The sequence below is a fragment of the Trichomycterus rosablanca genome, chromosome 12 (genome assembly GCF_030014385.1).
Source record: "Trichomycterus rosablanca isolate fTriRos1 chromosome 12, fTriRos1.hap1, whole genome shotgun sequence".
NCBI classification, from domain to species: Eukaryota; Metazoa; Chordata; class Actinopteri; order Siluriformes; family Trichomycteridae; genus Trichomycterus; species Trichomycterus rosablanca.
In genome coordinates this window covers 28,330,714-28,356,407 of record NC_085999.1, presented here as the reverse complement: position 1 = coordinate 28,356,407, position 25,694 = coordinate 28,330,714, and the positions used below count along the sequence as shown (strand labels likewise).

The 25,694-nt window shown below is 40.2% G+C and overlaps 1 protein-coding gene across 1 annotated transcript in view; it reads right to left on the bottom strand.

Annotated features, from left to right (window-relative positions):
• Positions 1-25,694, bottom strand: part of dnah7 (dynein, axonemal, heavy chain 7) — a 190,681-nt gene that overhangs the window by 114,391 nt on the left and 50,596 nt on the right. Inside the window, exons 21-32 of the mRNA XM_063005568.1 lie at positions 24,812-25,010; positions 24,495-24,635; positions 22,590-22,802; positions 21,092-21,201; positions 20,655-20,823; positions 17,309-17,411; positions 13,466-13,593; positions 12,817-13,029; positions 9,112-9,210; positions 8,705-8,953; positions 3,345-3,494; positions 1,637-1,819 (exon numbers count right to left, since the gene is read on the bottom strand). Coding sequence (XP_062861638.1) covers positions 1,637-1,819; positions 3,345-3,494; positions 8,705-8,953; positions 9,112-9,210; positions 12,817-13,029; positions 13,466-13,593; positions 17,309-17,411; positions 20,655-20,823; positions 21,092-21,201; positions 22,590-22,802; positions 24,495-24,635; positions 24,812-25,010 — 1,957 coding nt within the window. The remainder of the gene's footprint in view (positions 1-1,636; positions 1,820-3,344; positions 3,495-8,704; positions 8,954-9,111; positions 9,211-12,816; positions 13,030-13,465; positions 13,594-17,308; positions 17,412-20,654; positions 20,824-21,091; positions 21,202-22,589; positions 22,803-24,494; positions 24,636-24,811; positions 25,011-25,694) is intronic.

Here is a 25,694-nt window from a genome sequence, read left to right as displayed (position 1 = left end):
AATGAAACAAAAATGAACAAGGACCCAGGGCACTGGAGTACTTTCACACCAAGCCTGTCACAGCATGTCTTAATAGACGTCACTTTGTGAAACGTAAGTGTTGAAGCGTATATACATTTATAAGATTTTCTATGATGGATTTTATACACCTGAATCACCTGATCTCAGTAACACATGAGTGTCTACATAATTTTGGCCATGTAATGTACAAATCCAAGAGATTAAATAAATTAAACAGATGAGAGGTCTTTGAGATCATGAAAAATTAGTGCAATTATAGCTAAATGGCAACCGAGTTGAGTAAGAGAAAGAGATAGAGAAACAGACCAAGACAGACAGATCGAGCCAATGATGAGGAAAGAAAAAGACTCTTCATGTCACGGCCAAATCCTTTTATTTAGTGTCACAACAGACACATTCTCACATCTTTCTCTTATATCTCCGCTCAGCCAAAGGCAACGACAGAGCCTCTAATCAATATCTGCTTTAATCTGATGCTATGGCAGATCCTGCATAACGCACACGGAGGCGGAGATAGACGGACCGTTGCTATTACTCTTATCTCGTCTCCTTTTGAAAGATGAGCCTGAAGGCGTGCATTTCTTCTACAATTGTTTCTTTATTTCCCATCTTCATCTTCAGGATCAGGCGTACAATTCAGATAAAAATGCACACCCACGAGTTGAACCATCATGTTCTCCATGTACAGGGCATCACAAGTGGAAAGCTGATTGAAAATAGCTGTTTGTGAAAATAGAAAGCCTAGCTCCTCTCTTATAGCTGGAGATCGTTCTGTGAGAGTCGAAAGAAATTAATTCAATTTTTTTTTTAATTGAGGGTTCTAATGCTCTGAGGAACACACCAGACGCTTTGCAGTGCTGGCATGAGCAGCAGAGGAATAGAATCAGACAGCAGGCATTGCGGTTCCGGCAGCAAAGAGCTGATTCTACATGTTGGCATCCCTCCCTCAGAGAAAGCCAATTGTATCCGGTGCGCAGCGCCCAGGTGATTCTGAACTCTCCAAGTTTGAATCTAAGTTCTTCTAGCGGTCGGCGCCCCCTAGCAGGCAGTCCCCGCAGCAGACAAAACTGACCACTAGTCTGCTGGATGGTAAAATACCGGACTGAAAGAAGTGTGTGGGGTCTTTAACGTTGTGTAAGGACCCTGGTTAGTAGTCTGAGGCGCTTGTACAGAAGTGGAGGAACGTGGAGATCAGTGTGTGACTCTACATGCGCAAGACTGGCCTCACATGTGAATCCATTGGAGCATGGGCGAATAAGATGTGGGGGGTGGAATGTGCGCGTCAGAGGGGGCGTGGGGTAGGCGAATATAGAGTCCTCGGACACCCCAGCAGCGGAAGACTAACTGGCTATACCAAAATTAGTAGAACAAGGGATATAATGCATGAATCTAATTGTAATCTAATAATTAATTGAGTCTGTAAAGTGCTCGAAAAGGCTGTGACACCGCTGAGATTTGAACCCAGTCTCCGCAGCTGCATAGGTTTGCTTTCAATGAGCATAAAATATTGTTTCTAGTTGACAAAAATAGCCCAATTCCCACAGTTTGCCATTTAATAATAAAGGCGTGGCCTTGGAAATTAGAACAACAGCCTACTAAAACATGTATCCCTCACCGTGGCGGGAGAAGCCACCTCCAGATCCATCGGTTCGAAGATAAGGCTCATCTGAGGAGACATTTGAATGATCTCTCCACTCATTAGGCACAGCTTCTTATTGTCGTCGAGTACAGTGTTCATGTTTTCAATCCATATGGCGTCCACAGGACCGTCAAAGATCAGCCACTTCCTGTCAGGGGTCTGTATGGAGAGACCATAGTAAACAAAGACTTGGTTACACCAGAAGCACCCTACTGCTGTACTGTAACTGTTACTCAACATTATTCTGGGAAATACAGTATATTTCCCCAACCATATCATTATTTTTTACCCAGTGAAATTAAGACACTGGTAGCCTAGTGGGTAGAGCATTGGGCTAGCAACTGCTCCAGGGGCGCTGTACAAAAGCTGACCCTGTGCTCTTACCCCAGCTTCCAAACAAACTGGGATATGCAAAAAAAAATTTGTCTGTATATGTATAGATGACAAATCAAGGCGTTCTATATTCTCTCAGCATGGCAAAGCTGGTGTGGCTTCAGGTCTTCATACCAACCCAACAGTAGTTACACCTGATGGTTAGATCTTTGAAAACCAAGACAACCTGAATAAACAAGGTGAATCAGGTGTAGCATAGGTATAGTTGGTGCTTGGTTTGTATAAACCTATAAACCTGCCACACCAGCCCTTTGTGGAAAAACACTGGGCACTGGACCTGGTGTAGAAAGTTCTGGAACTGTGAAAAGAATAACCCACTAGTTTTTTTTTAATCTTCACCTTATTAATCTGTGCAGTAGTTTTAATTTAGCAAGCAGTTTGGTTCATGATCCATGGTCCTAGCAATCCTACGGCAATTCAGTTAGCAATCGCTTAGTCAAAATGTCCAAGATGTCAAAGTCTAAAGCAGCTACAAACACGACTCCTAACCAATTCTGTGGACACAGAGGGGAGTGTCAAAAGATGGACGAGTATCTTCATCTTTGAAAATGAAGCCTAACATCATCGGTGGATGTTCTAGGTTTACATTTAAATATTAATGTAGGCTGTGCTGTGTATTGCAGCCTCAATTTATTCTATCATTTAGGGGCGGCACGGTGGCTTAGTGGGTACCACTGTCACCTCACAGCAGGAAGGTCCTGGGTTCGATCCCCAGGTGGGGCGGTCCGGGTCCTTTCTGTGCGGAGTTTGCATGTTCTCCCCATGTCCGCGTGGGTTTCCTCCCACAGTCCAAAAACATGCCACCAGGCTAATTGAAAACAGTGCATTGTAGTGCCGGTCCCAAGCCCGGATCAAAAGTAGGGAGGGTTGTGTCAGGAAGGGCATCCGGCGTACAAATTGTGCCAAATCAATGCGGATCATGATCTGACGAGAGCCAACCCTGCAACCGAACGGGACAAAGGCCGAGGAAGAAGAAGAATTTATTCTATCATTTAATTTTTAAGTATAATGTAATGCTTTTCCTAAACAGCCGTGAAATCCCTACATATAGTACACTTCAGTACTAAAATATGGATTTTGGCCAGTATTGGCTGTTAGCCTAAATTGTACTGTATCGTGCTGCATAAGCCGAATTTACACTAGTAAAAACTGACAAGCTGTTGCATTACTTGCCCACTTTGCTACTAAGAACACATATAATCAAGCAGTAATGAACATCATTGACATATCATCAACTAATGAAAAGTTTTAAAGGCCTATTCATTCAAGAAGACAGCAGAAGATAGCAGACCTGAGACATGGCAAAGGCTCTGTAGCTGACAGCCAGGATGCCGTCTGACCACTCGTGAGAGACGGGGTCAAACTGACCGTACAGCTGCCCCATGGTGATGGATTTTGGGTTTATAACAGTGATCTGAACCCTGTTCTCATCCATCAGGCCCTGTATGAGAAAAAAGAAGCCCTGTTATAATATATAACAAATCAGTGTTTATTTGATATCATTAACTTAATTTAATTAAGTAAACAAAAATTATGTGTTGAATTATGTAAGCATTGAAATTAGCTTCCCATCAAAAAGTGACATTATTTCCAGTATGGTATTTAAGTGATTTAGTTTTCATTCTTATTCTTACCATGGAGCTATAATCTGTATGCTTTTGTCTTGCTTAGAGGATAACAAGTATCTAGATCTTCTATAAACATGTCTAAAACAATTAAAATAAAGTACAATATTCTATAATGCCACTGAATTTTGCACATGAAAATTTGTTTTAATGCTTCCAATACAAAAAAAAATATCAAATAAACAATAGAACAGTGTTTACAAAAGGATTTTAATTCTGTCATAGTATCTAGCACTTAAAAAAATAATCTTTTATCTTCTTAGACATCTTGGGGGAGAAATTTAAATAAGTATAATTTCTTTAAAAAAAAAAACGTTATATGGACAAAAGTATCAAGACATTTCTTCAATTATTTTGTTCATGTGTTTCAGCCACAGCAACTGCTAAAAATAAAGGTGCTATAAATTAATTATATAAAGAAAATTATATGATTCCAACTTTGCAGCAACAGTTAAGGGAAGGCCATTTCCAGTTCCAACCTGATTGTGCCCCTGTGCACAAACACATGGGCGCCAGTCCATCGCAGGGCAGACACACATACACACACCCATTCACCTATAGGGCAATTCAGTGTCTCCAGGTAACCTGACTGCATGTTTTTGGACTGTGGGAGGAAACCGGAGCTCTCGGAAGAAATCCAAACAGACACGGGGAGAACATGCAAACTCCGCACACAGAAAGGACCCGGACCACCTGGGGATCGAACCCAGGACCTTCCTGCTGTGAGGTGACAGTGCTACCCACTGAGCCACCGTGCTGCACTACAGTACAACAAAATTCTTTCTTCGCATATCCCAACTTGTTTGGAAGCTGGGGTCAGAGCGCAGGGTCAGCCATTGTACGGCGCCCCCAGAGCCGAGAGGGTTGAAGGTTTTGCTCAAGGACTCAACAGTGGCTGCACGGCAGAGCTGGGATTCGAACTCTTAACCTTTGAATTGATAGGCCAAATCTCTACCCACTACACTACCACTGTTCCTAAATAAACATAGAGGTTAGTCTATTTTTTAATACTACATGTTTTTAAAATAGGATGTCCAACATGGGATGGCCCAACCTAATTCACAGCCGTGAAATGAGCCTTTTCCCATGTAATATGCAATTTGCTGTGAAATTCAAAATTTAAGGTGTGTTTAGGGATTTTACATTTTTCATTCACATAGCATTTAAGTGCCTCACTTTACTGGTTAATTTGCACCATGAGGAGGTTCTAGCAATCCTACAGCAATTCAGTTTGCAATTGCTTAGTCAAAATGTCCAACAAATAGAAGTGTAGAGCAGCTGAAAACACGACTCGGGTATTTGATTTTGAAAAACTCCCAACCAAATAAAGCTTTGGCCTATTAATTCAAAGCTCTACCCACTAGGCTACCACTGTCCCTAAATAAACATAGAGGTCAGTCAATTTTTTAATACTATTTGTTTTCAAAATAGGATGTCCAACAAGCTCAGGGTCAGGTGTCCAAATATTTTTGGCCATATAGTGTATCATTCACATACAAACACATGAATAAATAGTCAGATTCAGTTCAGATGTATCAAAATTGTAAAAGAATGATGATGTGGATTTTGGAGGCCATAAGAAGACAAAGCGATACCCCAATAAGCTTTATCAGCTCTTTATCTTTATCTGAAAAATTGAGTGTGCTGGGTTTAGGTAAAATCTAACACTCTGGGAAGCAGCTCTCTGGAATTAAATGAGAGAAACCCCTGTATAGGACACAAACCAAATGAGACAGAAAATGAAAGAGAGCCTGAATGACACTAGCAGGGATGGGTAAATGGCTGAAAGTGGAGTTTAGATGGATAGAGGCTGTAATGACGTGATGTGCACCTGGTTCTAGTTTTTCATCAAGCATTAAATTCCCACTCTGCTGCCCAAGACGCTTTTTAGAAAGAGCAGTGAAGTGCACATTTAAAAGGACAGTTTAGAAATTTAGAAAAAGCGAAATAAATGTTCATATGAAGTCTTTTCAATCCAGACCACATTCAACATAATATTCTTAGCAATTCTTCACAACCTTGATCGGTTAAGATCTTTCATAACACGTCTGCTCCATTAGCGTGCTTTTAACAGAGTGAGCTGGTGTGTTAGGAGCAGACAGTATTGAAACATTGGAACGGATAGTGAGAAAGCTAGAATTATATAATTCTAATAATCAAATGAAGAGAAACAGAATAAGCAAATATTAGTGGTTTTGTTAGACAGCTAGAAAACCATATAGGCAGTTTTTCCTTTTGGTTCTGTTTTTCCGATAAATAAAATAGGATCTTTTATTACATTTGTTTGATAATTGATTTTATGATTAGTTTGTAAAACTTTATAACAAAGTATTTGTTTTTTTTCTTTGTTTCAATGACAATAATACGACCAAAAACAAACGTTAAGTTACTAGTCTAAAAATCTACTCAAGTAAAAAGTAAACGTTACTTAGTTACTTTTTTAGCAGTAGGGCGTGTCTCTTCTGTGTAATGCAAACAGGACAATTGGATATAAATCTCACAATAGTTGTTTTTAATTACAATATAATAGAAAAAAAAACATGTTGATAAAACATTTAAAACATTTAGGGATGTGTAATTTTAGTCCCATAAAACTTTTTCAAACTGTATAACCACATATGTCGTAGAATGATTCGATTTTATTGAACGGCCCTTTAAAATGAAACAAAGAAACCGAGTCACGCTTCTGGGAGTCGTTTTTTATATATACGGCTCTTTAAAAGGAACCGAGCCAAAAGATCCGACTCCCCATCGCAGAATTCACTGCAGCAGTTTCCAAGGTTTTTTTTGCGTTTTTTTACTCAGTAACGGATGTTATTTAAAATGTAGCTGATTACAATTCTTAATACAAAACATACTTAAGTAAAAGTAAAATTACAGGCTGTAAAATCTACTTTAAAAAGTACAAGTACACAAAAAAACTACTCAGTTACAGTAACGCCAGTAAATGTAACTCGTTACTTTCCACCTCTGCTAATGAGGTACATGGACCTGTGTGCCAGTACAATTTTGAAGGCCATAGATTTCCACTCACTCACTAAGCTACTAATCCTAATTAGAGTCGAGGGGGTGCTGGAGCCTATCCCAGCTCTCAATAGGCATAAGGCACACAGATACAACCTGGACAGGGCACCAGTCCATTGCTGGGCAGACATACACACACACACACACACACCTAAGGTATTTTAGTATTACCAATTAACCTGACTGCACAGACTGTCTTTGGACTGTGGGAGAAAACCAGCTCCTGGAAGAAAAACCACACAGAAACAGGGAGAACATGCAAACTCTACACAGAAAGGACCCAGACCGATCCACCTGCGACTCGAACCCAGGACCTTGCTGTGTGCTACCCACCAAGCCACTAAATGATTTATTACTCTCACTCACTGTCTTAACCGCTTATCCAGTCAGGCTCGCGGGGGGTTGCTGGAGCCTAGCCCAGCTTTTCAATGGACGCAAGGCACACAGTCCAATGGACGCGGGGCGCCAGTCCATCGCAGGGCAGACACACATACACACACACCCATTCACCTATAGGGCAATTCAGTGTCTCCAATTAACCTGACTGCATGTTTTTGGACTGTGGGAGGAAACCGGAGCTCCCGGAGGAAACCCACGCAGACACGGGCAAACTCCGCAAGAAAGGACCAGGACCGCCTCGCCTGGGGATCGAACCCAGGACCTTCTTGCTACGAACCAAGCCACTAAATGCTTTATTAGTATTATTTTATTTCATAAATAATAATAATGTATTTACAATAATAAGAATTATTTAAAATAAGTATTTATTTACAGCACGGTGGCTCGGTGGTTAGCACTGTCGCCTCACAGCAACAAGGTCCTGGGTTCGATCCCAAGGTGGGGCGGTCCGGGTCCTTTCTGTGTGGAGTTTGCATGTTCTCTCTGCGTCTGCTTGGGTTTCCTCCGGGAGCTACGATTTCCTCCCTCAGTCCAAAAACATGCAGTCAGGTTATTTGGAGACACTGAATTGCCCTATAAGAGAATTGGTGTGTGTGTGTGTGTATGTGTGTCTGCCCTGCGATGGACTGGTGCCCCATCCAGGGTTTTACTGTGTGCCTTGCGCCCATTGAAAAGCTGGGATAGGCTCCCGCACCCCCAAGTGACCCATATTGGATAAGCGGTTAAGACAGTGAGTGAGTGAATTTACAGTATATACAGTGTATGTAATATATTTATTTATCATAATACAGCTTGAACCACAGATCCTGTTGGAAAAAAAATTAACTGTTGCACCAAAGTTATAAGCATATAATTTAATTTATATAACTATTAGCAGTTACTGTGGCTGAAACACATGAATTAAAAAAATTGAATAGATGTCACAATATTTTCTATTTAAATAAATGCCGGATTTAAACATAAACTTCAGTGTTAAGCACACCTAAGACTGAACCTGATTGATCTGTGAACAAGGTCTATCAAACTCATTGTCCTGGCTTGTATCAATTCATGATTGTATGTTGTTTTGGATGAAAGCATCGCCCCATGCTGCGAATGTAAATGTAGTAACTAAAAAAATAAGCAATCCCTAAGGTCTACCAAAACTGGCTATAATAAGAAGATCCTATATTAAGGCATGAAGCATTTTGCCTTGTATTAAGGGTTGTATTTTAGGGTTTGGGTATGTTATAATTTATTACATTAAAAACAATCAAAGATGGGCTTTGCAACAAAAAATGTTGACAGTTAAAAGAAGGAAAAGCTCTCCAGACATTCTTTGTACACTTTTAACAAGGCGAATAATATAATTATAAAAGCTTCTATTGCTGCCACCTTGAAAACTTTGGCTTATCATTTACTGCTTCTTACACGTCATGCTTTTTAAGTTTGACTTAAAAGTAGACTAACTTCAAGAGACCGGCGCTGTTTTATATTCATGTCCTAGGCTGTTTGAAATCTGCATTTTGTCTTTTGACGTGGGTTACACATTTAAAATTTAAAACAACTGATTTAGCAGTTGGGAAGTGCAGATTCAGATTTAAAATTAGAAAAAAAACATTACCTTGTCACAGATATCATTTAAGGCAGCGGCGAGCACTCGATACGCACTCGTCTTGCCTCCGAACGGCTCTCCAACCAGCATGAAGCCGTGACGCACGATCATCATTTCAAAAATCTGCAGGATCTTATCAGTGAAGAAGTCAGTCATTTGCAGGTTCATTTTTTTACAGTTCTCTTTGATGGCCTCGAGCAGGACTCGGTAGTCTGGTTTTGGAAGTTTCACACCGGGGAACAGATCAGAAGTGATACCCTAGAGAAATGAAATGCTTCTTATTATTTTCAAGCGGTGGCAGATGTGTTGTAGTATTAAAAATACACAAGTGGGCTCAATATGGACATTAAATAGATTATGGATTGTATGCTGTTCAGTGATTGCATAGGTGAAGAATGAATTTTGCGCTTATTTACCTCAAACAGTGGCAGATCGTGAGCCAAAAATTTTGGAAGGTTTACATCGATTATGGATCTCAGCAGCAGAATATCTTCATTTTCCTCAGGAAACTTCAGCTGTGACATTTTAAATACAGAAAGACAGAGGTTGGCCTCAGTAAAAAGTACCCATTGGCACCCCTTTCTGATGTATTTTAGTGAAAGCCTTATTCATATAGTGACACACGTTTCCTCCTCAGTCAATAGCATCACTGCCATTTGCAAATTTAGCCCAAGAGGCTGAGAACCCATGAGTCATTTTGTGACAGAACAAAAGGGTGCCATCCCAAATGAGACCGTGCACAAAACAAATTGGCAGCGAAATGGCACAGATGCATTTATTGTCAAGGACTGCAGAGAAGGGCACTTCTCTAACCTCAGAAAACAGCAAAGTGAGGGGAAGTTTTTAAAGTCGATACGTTTTCCGAACTCCTGATTTGCCCCATTTTCATGGTTTAAGTGCTGTCTGGACAATACCCGGTGAGGGATAGCTGGAGAATGCAGAAGTATCAGGTTGATCTTCCTAACACAATGGCTTAGTGAGGTTTGGCATGGGTCTTTATTAAGACAGACAGGTATAGAGTGGAGTGTGGAACTAGAAATTTGCCTCAGCTGCTTTCTTGCCAACGACCTTAAAGGTCCTAAAATGTAAGAGCTTGCATGTTTGGTTTGGTCTTCTTCATTTGAAATAGGCAGGTCGAATAAAGCTGCAGTTCTTTGGTACGTGGCCAATTTTTTTATTATTCTCAGATATTTTATTTTTTAATTTGGTCAGAGAGTAAACGATATTAATAATAATATTACAAATAACTTATTAACTATGCAAAGACCCCAATTTACTGTAAAATATTAGTAAAATTCCAGAGGAAAATTGTGTGTGCATGTATATGTGTGTGTGTATGTGTGTGAGTGTGAGTGTGCTCTCCTCTCCACAGACAGACAGACAGACAGACAGACAGACAGACAGACAGACAGACAGACAGACAGATAGACAGAGAGATAGATATACAGTGGACCCTTGGGTTACGAATGGTTCACCATACGAACACTTTGGGTTACAAACGATCTTTTCAACTTAACGTATGAACAAATTTCGGATAACGAACCGAAATTTGCGAAACATTCGGACAGCGGACTGTGTTTTCTTTATATTTTGTAAAATTCAATATCAAAATGGCCTCAAAGAAGGTGCAGAGGAAGTGTAGTGCTGAGAAAATGAATCTATTACATTTGTTGTTGTATAATTACTCCTGCCAGTAGCTGTCACTGTGTATCAGACAGAGGGGACAGTGAGTGAGAGAGAAGAAGGAAATCGCTGAGTAAAGTACTCTTTCTTTCATGCAATTACACCTACAAAATACAATACTGTTGAAAAAAAGAAGGAAATAAAGAAATATGAGAGTTGTTGTTTCTGGTAGATACATTTTATAAAAAAAAAAGAAAGAAATGTATTATGGTGTATAGTAAAGCACACATACTGTACTGAAATTTGGTGTGTGTTTTATGTACAGTACTGCTGTGTATTGTTGTTTTGTTTTGTTTTTTTACAGGAATGTCTATTCTATAATTTAAGATTTAAGGGATAATATACTTGTATTTATAACAAAAAAGACCATTTAAGACATTAGAGAAGTTAAGTGGATTAGGAGGTTATGTAAACAGACCTGTTTTTATCTCTACCCATTATCATTCTACAAGAAAATATTGACCACTAATAATACTAATGCTGGGTGGCACGGTGGCACGGTGGCTCGGTAGGTAGCACTGTCAGTTTCTGGACCACCACAGAGCAGGTATAGGTATTATTTAGGTGGTGGATCATTCTACAAAGTGCTTCTATATGGTAAGTGGAGCTGATAAAATGGACAGTGAGTGTAAAAACAAGGAGGTGGTTTTAATGTTATGGCTGATCGGTGTATATATATATATATATATATATATATATATACATATATATATATATATATATATATACATATATATATATATATATATATATATATATATATATATATATACAGTGTATCACAAAAGTGAGTACACCCCTCACATTTCTGCAAATATTTTATTATATCTTTTCATGGGACAACACTATAGAAATAAAACTTGGATATAAGTTAGAGTAGTCAGTGTACAATTTGTATAGCAGTGTAGATTTACTGTCTTCTGAAAATAACTCAACACACAGCCATTAATGTCTAAATGGCTGGCAACATAAGTGAGTACACCCCACAGTGAACATGTCCAAATTGTGCCCAAAGTGTCAATATTTTGTGTGACCACCATTATTATCCAGCACTGCCTTAACCCTCCTGGGCATGGAATTCACCAGAGCTGCACAGGTTGCTACTGGAATCCTCTTCCACTCCTCCATGATGACATCACGGAGCTGGTGGATGTTGGACATCTTGAACTCCTCCACCTTCCACTTCAGGATGCGCCACAGGTGCTCAATTGGGTTTAGTCCATCACCTTTACCTTCAGCTTCCTCAGCAAGGCAGTTGTCATCTTGGAGGTTGTGTTTGGGGTCGTTATCCTGTTGGAAAACTGCCATGAGGCCCAGTTTTCGAAGGGAGGGGATCATGCTCTGTTTCAGAATGTCACAGTACATGTTGGAATTCATGTTTCCCTCAATGAACTGCAGCTCCCCAGTGCCAGCAACACTCATGCAGCCCAAGACCATGATGCTACCACCACCATGCTTGACTGTAGGCAAGATACAGTTGTCTTGGTACTTCTCACCAGGGCGCCGCCACACATGCTGGACACCATCTGAGCCAAACAAGTTTATCTTGGTCTCGTCAGACCACAGGGCATTCCAGTAATCCATGTTTTTGGACTGCTTGTCTTCAGCAAACTGTTTGCGGGCTTTCTTGTGCGTCAGCTTCCTTCTGGGATGACGACCATGCAGACCGAGTTGATGCAGTGTGCGGCGTATGGTCTGAGCACTGACAGGCTGACCTCCCACATCTTCAACCTCTGCAGCAATGCTGGCAGCACTCATGTGTCTATTTTTTAAAGCCAACCTCTGGATATGACGCCGAACACGTGGACTCAACTTCTTTGGTCGACCCTGGCAAAGCCTGTTCCGAGTGGAACCTGTCCTGGAAAACCGCTGTATGACCTTGGCCACCATGCTGTAGCTCAGTTTCAGGGTGTTAGCAATCTTCTTATAGCCCAGGCCATCTTTGTGGAGAGCAACAATTCTATTTCTCACATCCTCAGAGAGTTCTTTGCCATGAGGTGCCATGTTGAATATCCAGTGGCCAGTATGAGAGAATTGTACCCAAAACACCAAATTTAACAGCCCTGCTCCCCATTTACACCTGGGACCTTGACACATGACACCAGGGAGGGACAACGACACATTTGGGCACAATTTGGACATGTTCACTGTGGGGTGTACTCACTTATGTTGCCAGCTATTTAGACATTAATGGCTGTGTGTTGAGTTATTTTCAGAAGACAGTAAATCTACACTGCTATACAAGCTGTACACTGACTACTCTAAGTTATATCCAAGTTTCATGTCTATAGTGTTGTCCCATGAAAAGATATAATGAAATATTTGCAGAAATGTGAGGGGTGTACTCACTTTTGTGATACACTGTATATATATATATATATATATATATATATACGATATCACGATTTAAGCAGCTTTCTTTTTAATGTAGAACTTACCTTTAAATTGCCAGCAGCAGTCAGGACAGATTTGACAGCCCTCATACCGTAGTCATAGTGGCTCTGAGAGGATAGCTGCTCAGAGCAGAGCCGATACGTAGCCACAATCTTTACTGAGAGTGGTCGAGCCGTTACAAAACCGCAGGAGTAGAGCACAATCTCAGCAATCAGAGCGTAATCAGGCACCATCATTGCCACGGTGCGAAACAGGGCCTGAGGAAAGTGTTTAAATGAATAAATAATTACTACACTTTTGTGTTAAAAATGACAATGACTTTATTGAGGTAGTACTAATTGTTTAATCTTTGGTCAGTCACTATTCTATCATGCATAATTATGTGATTTAATTTGTAAAAAAAAAAAACTAATGTGAAAAACCTATAGAACAAAGCAAGTTGTGTATCAGCAGCTGTGATGAAAATTGCATCTATATTTTAGTATGTTTTGAAATATTTTGAATCTATATTTAGTTTGCAGCATTTTGAAACCTTTGGTAAGAAAGTTTTTCATCCACTTGAAGCTCCAGGAATTTAAATAAATGACATATGCATCATTATGTACAGTAGCTCTGTCAGCAAATGTATCACCAGGTATAAGGGAATTTATTAAGGTAAATGATAGTATTTGATCGTAGCCGTGTGTTATGTACCTTTAGGTTATCAGGCAGTTCGGAGCGCCCAGCGTATCCAGGGTTCATGGTGATAAAGACAGCACAGGATGGATTGAGCCTCAGCTCTGTTCCCTCAAACAGCAGCATCTCAGCATGAGCTGCAATTCCTGCACAATTACACAGATTTCTGACTCCTAATGTTCTGGATCTAGAGGAAATGCTAATGTGGCAAAATGACTGATCTGACATAAAGACTAAAAAAACTAGAGTGACAAATCACTGTGAATCTTGGGTTTCTTAGCATTTATCTGCACAATGAATAGCTGTTAAAGAGATTCAGATCATCAAGTGCACAGATTTTTATGGTATTTTATGTTGTTAAATGTGCTTTTCATGTTACTTAAACCAGCAGTTCTTAGGTTTGAGGTCAGAACTCTTGCATCAGATATGATTATTATTATTATTATTATTATTATTATTATTATTGAGTGCTGTTAAGTTAATTCTGAACCCGCGGCAACCAAATAGATAGTGTTCATCCTGTAAAATGGCTTTTAAACATATAACCCAAACTTTTTGCATGCCATAGGTTCAGTTATTTAGGGTACTTATTTCATTTGAGTCTTCTCTTACTTTTATTAACATATTATAATGTCAACAACAGTGCTAAAGAGTATTTTTTAACCACATTATGTCAAAGCTTGGATAAATAAAGTTTTCCAACAATAAGCATAATACCAACAGCGGTGTCCTGTGATTAGAAACTGTTCACAGATAAATGACTACAGGGAGATTAACACATCTACAATATCTAACTGTACATTTGTACCGTGATACACTATAGGGTATGTGCTATGTATAAAAGGCAAGTAAGTGTTAAAAATATTTTTAAAAACCCAGAACTAGGTGTGACTGAGTGTGTGATGCCCCGCAATTGTCCGCAGCGCTAAAACACGCTAGCACACCAGAGCTGACAACTCATCAGTTCGAATCTCAGCTCTGCTACCACCAGGCTGAGCGCCCACAAGAACAACGATTGGCTGTTGTTCAAGCGTGGATGCCGGAGGAGACTCCTCATAACTCGTGCAATTACAACCTCTGCTGGCTGACTGATGGCGCCTGCACAGAGACGGGGGATAATGTGTGATCAGGGTGTTTCTCTCAGAACACAAAGCTGATCCACGTATAAACCTGCCTCGTGCAGGTGAAAAGATGCAGTCAGTTACTGCACACGTGTCGGAGGAGGCGTGTGTTAAGGCGCATTTACATGAGAAGTGGCAGAAGGGAACAGCTTTTGCGCCGGCTGTGCCATTGTTTCCCATGGAGTGCGATGGTGCTTTCTAGCTTGCCGCTGCGCTTGGCTAAGCGGTGTGCACCGCTCACTTTTGCTGCGTTAGGCTTGCGATGTTTGTGGTTGCCACGCCGCTCAAAGTTGATCCAGTTTGCCGCTGATCTTTTCAAAGCGCCTCCAATGAGATGAAGTGTTTGATATGACGCGGTAAAAGTGACTCAGGCTGTACGAACAAAGCTTAACAAGAACAAAGCTTAATGTGACCTATTGTATTAAAACCATGGTGAAGGAATTCCATTAGTGGAGAGAACTTATGAGCAGTAATAATTAAGAGAGGTTTAGTGTTCCTGTGTCGTTCTTTAAGTACATTAAACCAATCAAGCCAAGCGCTGAGCAAAGCGGAGGTTCCCGCCAAGGCTCACGGTTTTGCCGCTTCTAATGTGAATGCGCCCTTAGTCAAGGCTCTCCTCAGTCAGATGGGAGGTCAACATCAGTAGAGAGGAAGTGTAATGCTATTGGGTAATTGGATATGACTAGATTGGGAGGAAAACTGGGGGGAAAAATGCAAAAAAAATTATCTGGCCAAACAATCCAGGCTTGCCAGAAGGACACGGAATAGAAGAATAAACCATAATGGAACTGGGATCCAGATTAAAAAGAGTCATTTATTACCTGACTGGCACTGACTGCTTTTTTTAAACAAGTGTGATTGAGCTGTTCTGCAGTGCAGTACGGTGGCCGAGAAGTGCAAAACAAATGAACATTTTAGAAAACAAAATAACAAAAAAACTAAAACAAATTTACAACAAAAACAAAAACAAATTTACAACAAAAACAAATTTACAAGAGCTGAAACACTTTTACCAATGCCGAAACACATTTACAAACGGCTGATCTAGGGTTGCCAACCGTCCCGTAAAATACAGAATCGTTCTTTATTTGGAGACTAAACGCCGTGTTCCGTATTGAACTGATACAGGATGCTTTGTTCTGTATTTTTATCAATGGGAGACAGGGCGATATGTAAGAAACAGAAGGAAACTGCTGCTACAGTGGGAATTAGAAAGCGTTTGGTTATTATATTAAGTAATATTCACTTTTATTCTTAGTAACGCGGTGTGTGCGCGCCGGTTATATCAGCAATACAACCTGTTTAATACACCGCTGTATGAGTAGCGCAGTGGGCAGAGTGCGTTGTTTTGCCTAAAATATGGTTCTGACTTATTATTATAAAGAATGAAAATAATACGTTATACAACAGTTAGTTCCGACCTTACAATCTGATTGGTTGAGAAGCGTTCTAACCGTGCTGATATTCGTGATAACAGCACGGCCTTTTCACACCACAACCGTATTACTCTGCTGACGCGTTGCCATTAACGACAAGCTTCATGCACACAAACGCGCACGCAGGCGACACAGACCTTTATTCCCGATCTCGTTTTAAATCCGTTATCTGATATACAATCTAGTGCACTATGTAGGGAACATAAATCCGCGATCTGAAACACAATCTAGTGCACCATGTAGGGAACATAAATCCGTGATCTGAAACACAATCTAGTGCACTATGTAGGGAACATAAATCCGCGATCTGAAACACAATCTAGTGCACCATGTAGGGAACATAAATGTGTTTGTGACGCGAACAGTTAGCGGCTCCAAAGAGTTCTGTTATCATCCATAATCCTTTGGTGTGTGTGAGAGGTTTTTTATTTCCTTTTTTCCCTTCGGAGGTTCTTGCCTTTTTCTTCTTGTTGTTCTTACCTCCCTGAAATGAGTTTTTGCAACTTGGGATGTCTGCTTTGTAGTGTTAAACTTTATATTCATTGTGGAACTACTTTTTGGCGGAAGGTATTGTCAATATTAAAGCATATTTAATATGAAATTCAGGGCTTCTTTGATTTATTTTCTTTCTTTATTTTGTAAAAACTGTTGTATAAAAGCAATAGAACACTCGAGGTCGTGTGTTATTGCGAATTGTGTTATTCGCCATAACACACTCCCTCTCGTGTTCTATTGCTTAATTAAACACCCTAAATAAAACATTTTGATAATGTTCTCATGACGGTGTAAGACCCGTTATATTTTTTTTATAGGTGCAACCCTCTTGTAAATTTGTTTTTGTTTTGTTGTAAATTTGTCTTAGTTTTTTTGTTTTTTGTAATTTTGTTTTTGTTTTTTTTGTAATTTTGTTTTTGTTTTTTGTACATTTGTTTTTGTTTTTTTTGTAATTTTGTTTTTTGTAAATTAGTTTTTTGTAATTTTGTTTTTGTTTTTAGTAATTTAGTTTTTTTGTAATTTAGTTTTTTGTAAATTTGTTTTTTGTTTTTTGTAATTTTGTTTTTGTTTTTTGTAATTTTGTTTTTGTTTTTTGTAAATTTGTTTTTTGTTTTTTGTAATTTTGTTTTTGTTTTTTGTAATTTTGTTTTTGTTTTTAGTAAATTTGTTTTTGTTTTTTTGTAATTTTGTTTTTTTGTAATTTTGTTTTTGTTTTTTTGTAATTTTGTTTTCAAAAACGTTAATTTGTTTTGCACTTCTCGGCCACCGTAGTGCAGCCATAGATAAGCTTTCTTTAAGTGCAAACGCACCTCTCTGAATGGTGAGAATTTGCTGTGCAACCACTGACAGCACCTCCAGGTCGATGCGGTTGAACTCGTCAAAACAGGCCCATGCACCACAAGACAGCAAGCCCTGAAAAAGCAGATCGAATGAATCAGATCAAAACCAAATCCCTTGGGCAATAATACATTCTAAGCTAAAAACATAAAGTTCTTTATTGCTTTACTTCTTTTGCCTTAAGCGAAATAAAAGACTAAATTAAACATTGAAATGAAAAATGTACAAGATCAGAAACATTTAGGGTAAACACTGGTAGAATAAATGAAACTGAATGTACATGAGAATTAATGTATCAAAGTCATTCATCCACTTTCACTCTTTAACATTCTTTCAGTGCGTCTGTGCACCAGAAAATGTTAAAATTAATCACATTCTAGATATTTATGCTGCTAATAAAAACATAAGAACATTTTTATGCAAATTGCTCCTGGGCTGATTATACAAGCTGTTGCCATATGCTGGGAATTTATTTACGCAACAACCAGCAGTCATGACTAAAGTGAAGGAGCTTTCTTAAGTTCTTAGGGAGCAAATTATTAAACCATTAAAAACTCAACAGCTTAAATATTTTCGGCTTTGACAATGTGCAAGTACAAAGTTTACGGGAATGGCAATTTGACAGGTGAGCTACACAATAAAAAAAGAAGCTGGCAGTAACCATAAAAAGAAATGCTAGATGACCTGAAAACAGCAGGAACAGCAGCAAACAATGAGAAACTACAACACAACCAACAAGAGCATGGCAATCAATTCTGTTTCTATACCATACGCTATAAAAAAAAGAACAGACAATGAAACTCGATCACAGTAGTACCTTGTAACTCGATGTCCCCTAAACTCACACTCTGTGGAAAAATTTGTTCTCTTGAACTCGATGTTTCCCTTAAACTCAACATGTTCAGCTTTTTTTGTAATTTTATTTATTCAATTAACAATGAACAGCCGCTTTGTTCAGCGCTTGGCTTGAGCAGTGCAGTAAAACGTCATCAAAGTGCGTATATGAGACGAATCTGCATTTACATTTACATTTTCAGCATTTAGCAGACGCTTTTATCCAAAGTGACTTACAGTCGTGACAGTATACAGTCTAAGCAATTGAGGGTTAAGGGCCTTGCTCAAGGGCCCAACAGTTGCAACCTGGCAGAGGTAAGGCTTGAACCGGCAACCCTCTGATTACTAGTCCAGCACCTTAACCACTAGGCTACAGCTGCCCTAAAGTTGGCGAAGTGACGTGACCCATGTAATATACATCATCTGACATCTTGGGCATTTAGCAGATGCTTTTATCCAAAGCGACTTACAGTATACAGTTTTAAGCAATTGAGGGTAAAGGGCTTCATAATGTGTGTGTCCTGTGCGCACAAACAAAGAGGAAATAACTGGGCAACTGGATATAAGATCTCATCCAAAGTCTGAGTGAAGTGTGTAAGTTAAACACTTTAAGCAATTGACCAGATATAATATGTCTATAATCTGTGATGGCTTTTACTCCTGTTGAAGTTTTACCATCTCTTTATGGGTTAAATGCTTCGAAGCCAGCCTTGCCAGTGTTGCTAACATCTTAGTTGCCACAGCAACTGGCAATGTTCTTTTCTAGCTTCTGATCATCTCCTGAGCTTTGCCTATAGTGCATCATAATACAAATGAGAAGGAGCTCTTCCAAACCTGTCCTTTCTGTATGTGGGTAATAGGTAAAGACCTTAAGTAACAGTAATAGCTATGTAGGACTGATGAGATTGCAGCTGCTCTGTGGATTCAGTATTCAAACCCATTGAATTTAAGCACACTTTCAGTTATGGATTACATTTTACATGGATATACAGTAAATGTCAATTTTAGCCACTCATAATAAACTCAGTATCTGAAGTTTTACTCCTTTACTCAATACTGTATAAACCCCTTGGGCAGCGATTACAGCTGTTAGTCTTCTTGGATATGTCTATACAGTTTAGGTAGCCAACCTCTGGATTTAGGGAGTTGATCCCCATCGTCATGACAGATTCTCTCAGGCTCTGTCAGGTTGGACAGCGAGCTTCTGTTAACTGCAATCTTCAGGTCTGGAGCCATCCATGGACATCTACAGACTTTCATTCCAGTGTTGTTTTGGCTGTATGTTTTGGGTCATTGTTGTGGTAAAAGTTGAACTGTCATCTCAGTCTGAATTTGCATGCACCACCATAAATCTAAAGTCTCCAAATCACAAAAGTAATCAGACCCTTCACGCAATACTTTGTATAAACCCCTTGGGCAGCAATTACAGCTGTTAGTCTTCTTGGATATGTCTCTGCAGTTCTGGTAGACAACATCTGGATTCAGGCAGTTTATCCCATTCTTCATGGTAAATTCTTCTAAGATCTGTCAGATCAGATAGCGAGCTTCTGTTAACTGCCATCTTCAGGTCTCTTCACAGATGTTCACTGAGGTTTGTCTGGAGCCACTCATAGACATTTAGAGACTTCCACTCCAGTGTTGTTTTGGCTGTATGCTTTGGGTCATTGTTGTGGTAAAAGTTGAACTGTCATCTCAGTCTGAATTTGCATGCACCACCATAAATCTGAAGTCTCCAAATCAAAAAAGTAATCAGACCCTTTACGCAATACTTTGTATAAACCCCTTGGGCAGCAATTACAGCTGTTAGTCTTCGTGGATATGTCTATACAGTTTTGGTAGACAACCTCTGGATTTAGGCAGTTTATCCCCTTCTTCATGACAGATTCTCTCAGGCTCTGTCAGATTAGATAGCAAGCTTCTGTTAACTGCCATCTTCAGGTCTGTTCACAGATGTTCACTGGGGTTCGTCTGGGGCCATACATGGACATCTAAAGCTTTTCACTCCAGTGTTGTTTTGGCTGTATGCTTCGAGTCTTTGTAGTGTTAAAAGGTGAACTGTCATTTCAGTCTGTGTTTGCATGCGTTCAGAAGGGTTTTTTTCTAGGAAGGGCACTACTCATCAGACCCTCAATTCTTACCAGCCTTCTGTCCCTGCACCACCACCATAGCATGAAGCTACCACCACCATGTTTCACCACAGGGATGGTTAAGCCAGATGACAAGCTATGGCTGTTTGTCAACTGACTCAGTGCTTGCTGCTCTATGCATGAGTTAGATTTTTGTCATTAGACCACATATTGTCCCTTCCACAATTGTTGGCACCCTTATTTTTTAGTAGTTGCACCACATTTCAGCATTATTATTTATATGGTGTTCCACTGAGTGGTTCTACAGCACTCCTTCCAAACACCTTCACTTGACCTTGAGATAAACATGAAACAAACAAAGAAAAAAACAACAAATATTATATTGACTCAATCTGACCTTGAAGAACTTGCCCAGCGCGATGTAATCCAATCCATCGGAGCAGTTGAACACCACACACTGTTTAGCCACAGCTTTAGCCAGATCTTTAGTGGTCTCTGTTTTCCCAGTACCTGCTGGACCCTCAGGAGCTCCTCCTAAGTGTAGATGCAGTGCCCCAAATAGGGTTCTGAAGAAATAAGAGTGCAGTGCTCGATTTGAGGACTGATTGAAATACATTTAAATATATTCTTATGCTCATGAAAGCAGTCTGTGGCTCGTGCTTTGTGAAATGCCATATTATCAACCTGAAAGTAGCTATTACAGTATAATATGTAGAATTGTTGATTACTAAAGGAATGATTACAGTTAAAAAAAGATTGAATTGTATAATTGTTAGTAATTTAGTAATACTAAATTAGTATTAATTATTAATAATTGAGAATATAAATCACGACCTGTAGCAGCGATCAGTGAGGGGTGTGATGACCAGACGTGGAGTGTTACCAAGGTACTCATATCCATAAGCCAAGCCTGCATTAATCATTTTGGTCTGAAGCTGATTTTCCTATAAATATAAAAAAAACTGATTATACACTTTGGTTTCTGTGCCTCGCTTGTTGTTCACTTGCTGTAATTCATTCATTATGCTTACTGTCAGATTGGTGGACATTAAAGAAATATTAATTTAGCATTCGGATGGTGCAGTGGTAAAATATGCTAGCCCAACAGTGCTGAGATCTTGAGCTCTATAGTTCAAATCCTAGCTCTGCTCACGATTTGCTGTTGGGATCTGTAAGGGGAGGGATAATGGATGAAAGAGGGTTCCTCGGATGATCACAGCTGATCATGGATGGCCCCTGGCAGCTGAAAAAGAAGCAATTAGCTGCATGCATGTCGAAGGGAGATGCGTGACAGCCTCAGCTGTCCTTGATTAGGGGTGGCGGCAGTGACAAGAGAGAGAAGCTCTAATTGGCCATGAATAAGAATGAAGTATGCCTTCATTTGTTATATATACTGTACATATACAGGTGTACAGTACAACAAAATTCTTTTTTGCACATCCTAGCTTGTCTGGATGCTGGGGTCAGAGCGCAGGGTCAGCCATTGTACGGCGCCCCTGGAGCAGAGAGCCCAATTATACATTGCTTAAGGGCCCAACCAGCTGGGATTTGAACTCTTAACTTTTCAATTGATAGCCCAAACTCTACCCACTAGGCTACCACTGAAAAGCAGGAAAACATCTGTAATGCCATTGTTTAAATCAGTACGGCTGCAACTTTGTAGCAACTGTTTGGAAAAGGCCCTTTACTGTTATAGCATTACTGTGTTCCTGTGCACAGCATAGTGGCATGCACAGATCCCTGACAACCTTTGAGATTAATTGGAACCCTGATTGTGAGTCAAGCCTTATTGTCCAGTATAAGTACCGGATGTCACATACATTACACTATGCTATGAGTGTAAGCACTGCTAAGTGGGTAGCACTGTCGCCTCACAGCAAGAAGGTCCTGGGTTCGATCCCCAGGCGGGGTGGTCCGGGTCCTTTTTGTGTGGAGTTTGCATGTTCTCCCCATGTCTGCATGGGTTTCCTACGGGTGCTCCGGTTTCCTCCCTCAGTCCAAAGACATGCAAGTGAGGTGAATTGGAGATACTAAATTGACTGTGACATGACTGTGTTCGATATAACCTGGTGAACTGATGAACTTTGTGTAATGAGTAACTACCGTTCCTGTCATGAATGTAACCAGAGTGTAAAACATGACGTTAAAATTCTAATAAACAAACAAAACAAACTGCTCACGTGTATCTTCAGAACACAGATAAATATAGGAACTAGTAAAATGAACTATGACAGTGAATACAATTTCAAATTTGTATTTAATTTAGGTGAAGACGGAGTAAAAGTATTGAATGTATTATTTGAAGGATTAATGACCTCACTAGCACACTTACAATCCAGTAGTAACGAAGCTGGCAGAGCCACTCAAAGTTGTTCTCATCGTCTACGCCCTTGTGCACGAGGGCTGCCAAAACGTCTCTGGCATGCACATCCAGAACCACCAGGGCACCCAAAGTCACCCGGTTCTGTTTGGACAGTTTCCCACGCACCAGTGTCACTATGTCCTCGATCTGCTTGTTGTTCTGTTGCAAATAGGCTTCCAGGGCCTAAGAAGAAAAGGAGCAGAGACATTGAATTGACTGTAGGTGACACTACAGTTTCTGCTGTGGCACAAATGGCACAAAGCAAATTTGAAAACTGATTAGACATGTAGTCTCCTCTACCTGTATCTAAATCACTCAAGCCTAAATTACATTAAAAATATTAAAACAAACTTTCCCTTTACTATGTCTGGCTTATACATTCATGCAGTGGGGATAACAAGTATTGAACTACGGTGTAACCTTATTATATTTATATTTTATTACAATAGAATGAAAAGGGACAGTGGTAGCCTAGTGGGTAGAGATGTGGCTTGTCTGCTCCTGTACTCTGATCCCAACTTCCAAAGAAGCTCGGATTTGCGGAAGAAACATGTCATAGTACTGTGCATGTGTATTTGTATACACCGATCAGCCATAACATTAAAACCACCTAATTGTTTCTACACACACTGTCCATTTTTTCGGCTTCACTTACCATATAGAAGCACTTTGTAGTTCTACATTTACTGACTGTAGTCCATCTGTTTCTCTGAATGCTTTGTTAGCCCCCTTTCATGCTGTTCTTCAATGGTCAGGACTCTCCCAGGACCACCACAGAGTAGGTATTATTTGGGTGGTGGGTCATTCTCAGCACTGCAGTGACACTGACATGGTGGTGGTGTGTTAGTGTGTCTTGTGCTGGTATGAGTGGATTAGACACAGCAGCGCTGCTGGAGTTTTTAAATACCGTGTCCACTCACTGTCCACTCTATAAGACACTCCTACCTAGTTGGTCCACCTTGTAGATGTAAAGTCAGAGACGATCGCTCATCTGTTGCTGCTGTTTGAGTTGCTCATCTTCTAGACCTTCATCAGTGGTCACAGGACGTTGCCCATGGGGCGCTGTTGGCTGGATATTTTTGATTGGTGGACTATTCTCAGTCCAGCAGTGACAGTGAGGTGTTTACAAACTCCAGCAGCATTGCTGTGTCTTATCCACTCAAACCAGCACAACACACACTAACACACCACCACCATGTCAGTGTCACTGCATGTCTCTGCATGTCTCTGTGGTGGTCCTGTGGGTGTCCTGACCATTGAACAGCATGAAAGTGGGCAAACAAAGCATGCACAGAAACAGATGGACTACAGTCAGTAATTGTAGAGCCACAAAGTGAAGCTGATAAAATGGACAGTGAGTGTAGAAACAAGGAGGTGGTTTTAATGGTATGGCTGATCAGTAGTATCCAATTGTCCAATCACATTTCAGTCCTGACACTCCAGACATCATCAATCAGCCAGCAGAGACTGAAATTGCAGATGTTATGATGAATCCATATGGCCCTGCCTCCCTTGGACCAGCCAATCATTGGATCAGCCAACCCGGCCAGCCGTTAGTAAAGCTGAGATTGTAACTCGCAATCTTAAGGTGTCAGCACTAGTGGGATAGGGTGATTCACCATTACGCCACCCAAGCACCCCAGTGACTGTCGATGCTTGACAGTTATGGTTATTACTGAATACATTTTCTATCATTCCACCGTTATATCATAGGAAATGGACTGGTTTGAGGGAAAATGGTAGTGCTAATGACTAGTGCTAAGACAGAAGTAAGTGTGGTATTGGGAGCTACATCTTGATACGCTATATAATTACAGGTTTTCGGCAGTGAAATGCATCTGTGTGTGTGGGAGTAAGTGTAAGTGAGGGCGCGACCTGAGGTCCTGTAGCAATGGCTTCATGGATGTGTTGGGTCCAGTACACTTGTGACACACACAGCACCGTTTGACCCGGCCAGGCTCTCACCCAGTTAATCCTCTGTTCTTTAGGATACGCCTCGATCGCCTCACCTATCACCTGCAATTCACAATAAATAATTTATCATCATTCAAAAACATGCATTTGTACATAATAATTGAGGAAGTAATCTTTAAGAAATTACATAATATGGTGTAGCACATGTCTACAATGTTAGAGAAGTGTCCAAATACTTAAAAAACATCAATAATCATAAATATGAAAATGAATGGTACCTTGTGCAGGGACTTGAGCATGCCGCTCTCCAGTTCGAGAAGCCATTTTTCCACCTGGCCCCGAGCTTTAGAGGTGGAGATGACGTCCAGCAGTTCCACCACCTCGCCCTCACTGCTCTTCATGTGTGTGATGTCCAGAACATCAGTGAACTCAACACTGGCGATGCCCTCGAAGCACTTCTTTAAATGTGGCTGCACCCTGTGGTCCAAAAAAAACTTTTGTTAGCTTTTTTCCTAGCTTTTATCAAGATGGAATAGCATACAGTGGATTACTGTATGCTACAAACACAATTCCAAAAAAGTTGGGACAGTACGTATTTTCCGCACTATAAGGCGCACCGGATTATAAGGCGCAGTCTCAATTACGGGGTCTATTTCTGTACTTAACACATACATAAGGCGCACCGTATTATAAGGCGCATGCTAAAACATACGGTCTACAAAAAAAAGGTAACGGAAGCAAAGGAGGCGTGGCGGAGGTAAGCGTACGTACGTACGTATTACGTAATGTTCTCTGATTGGTTTATCGCTGCCAGCGTACGTAGTGTACGTATTACGTCCCTGTGTCAGCGGGAAATGGTCCGATAGTCAATCAAACGGAGCGCTTACCAAAGTCGCACAACAACATTTTTACAGATTTTGGAACTCAGTGCACACATAAGGCGCACCGGATTATTAGGCGCACGGCAGATTTTTGAGAAAATTTAAGGCTTTTAGGTGCGCCTTATAGTGCGGAAAATACGGTAGGTAAAATGCAAAAAAAAAAAAAAATAGTGCTTTGTAAATGTATTTTAAAGATTTGAATTTTCTCATTTTATTTTATTTTTATTAACCGCTTTATCCTGGCTATGGTCGCAGTGGGCCCGGCTCCACAGGCTCCAAA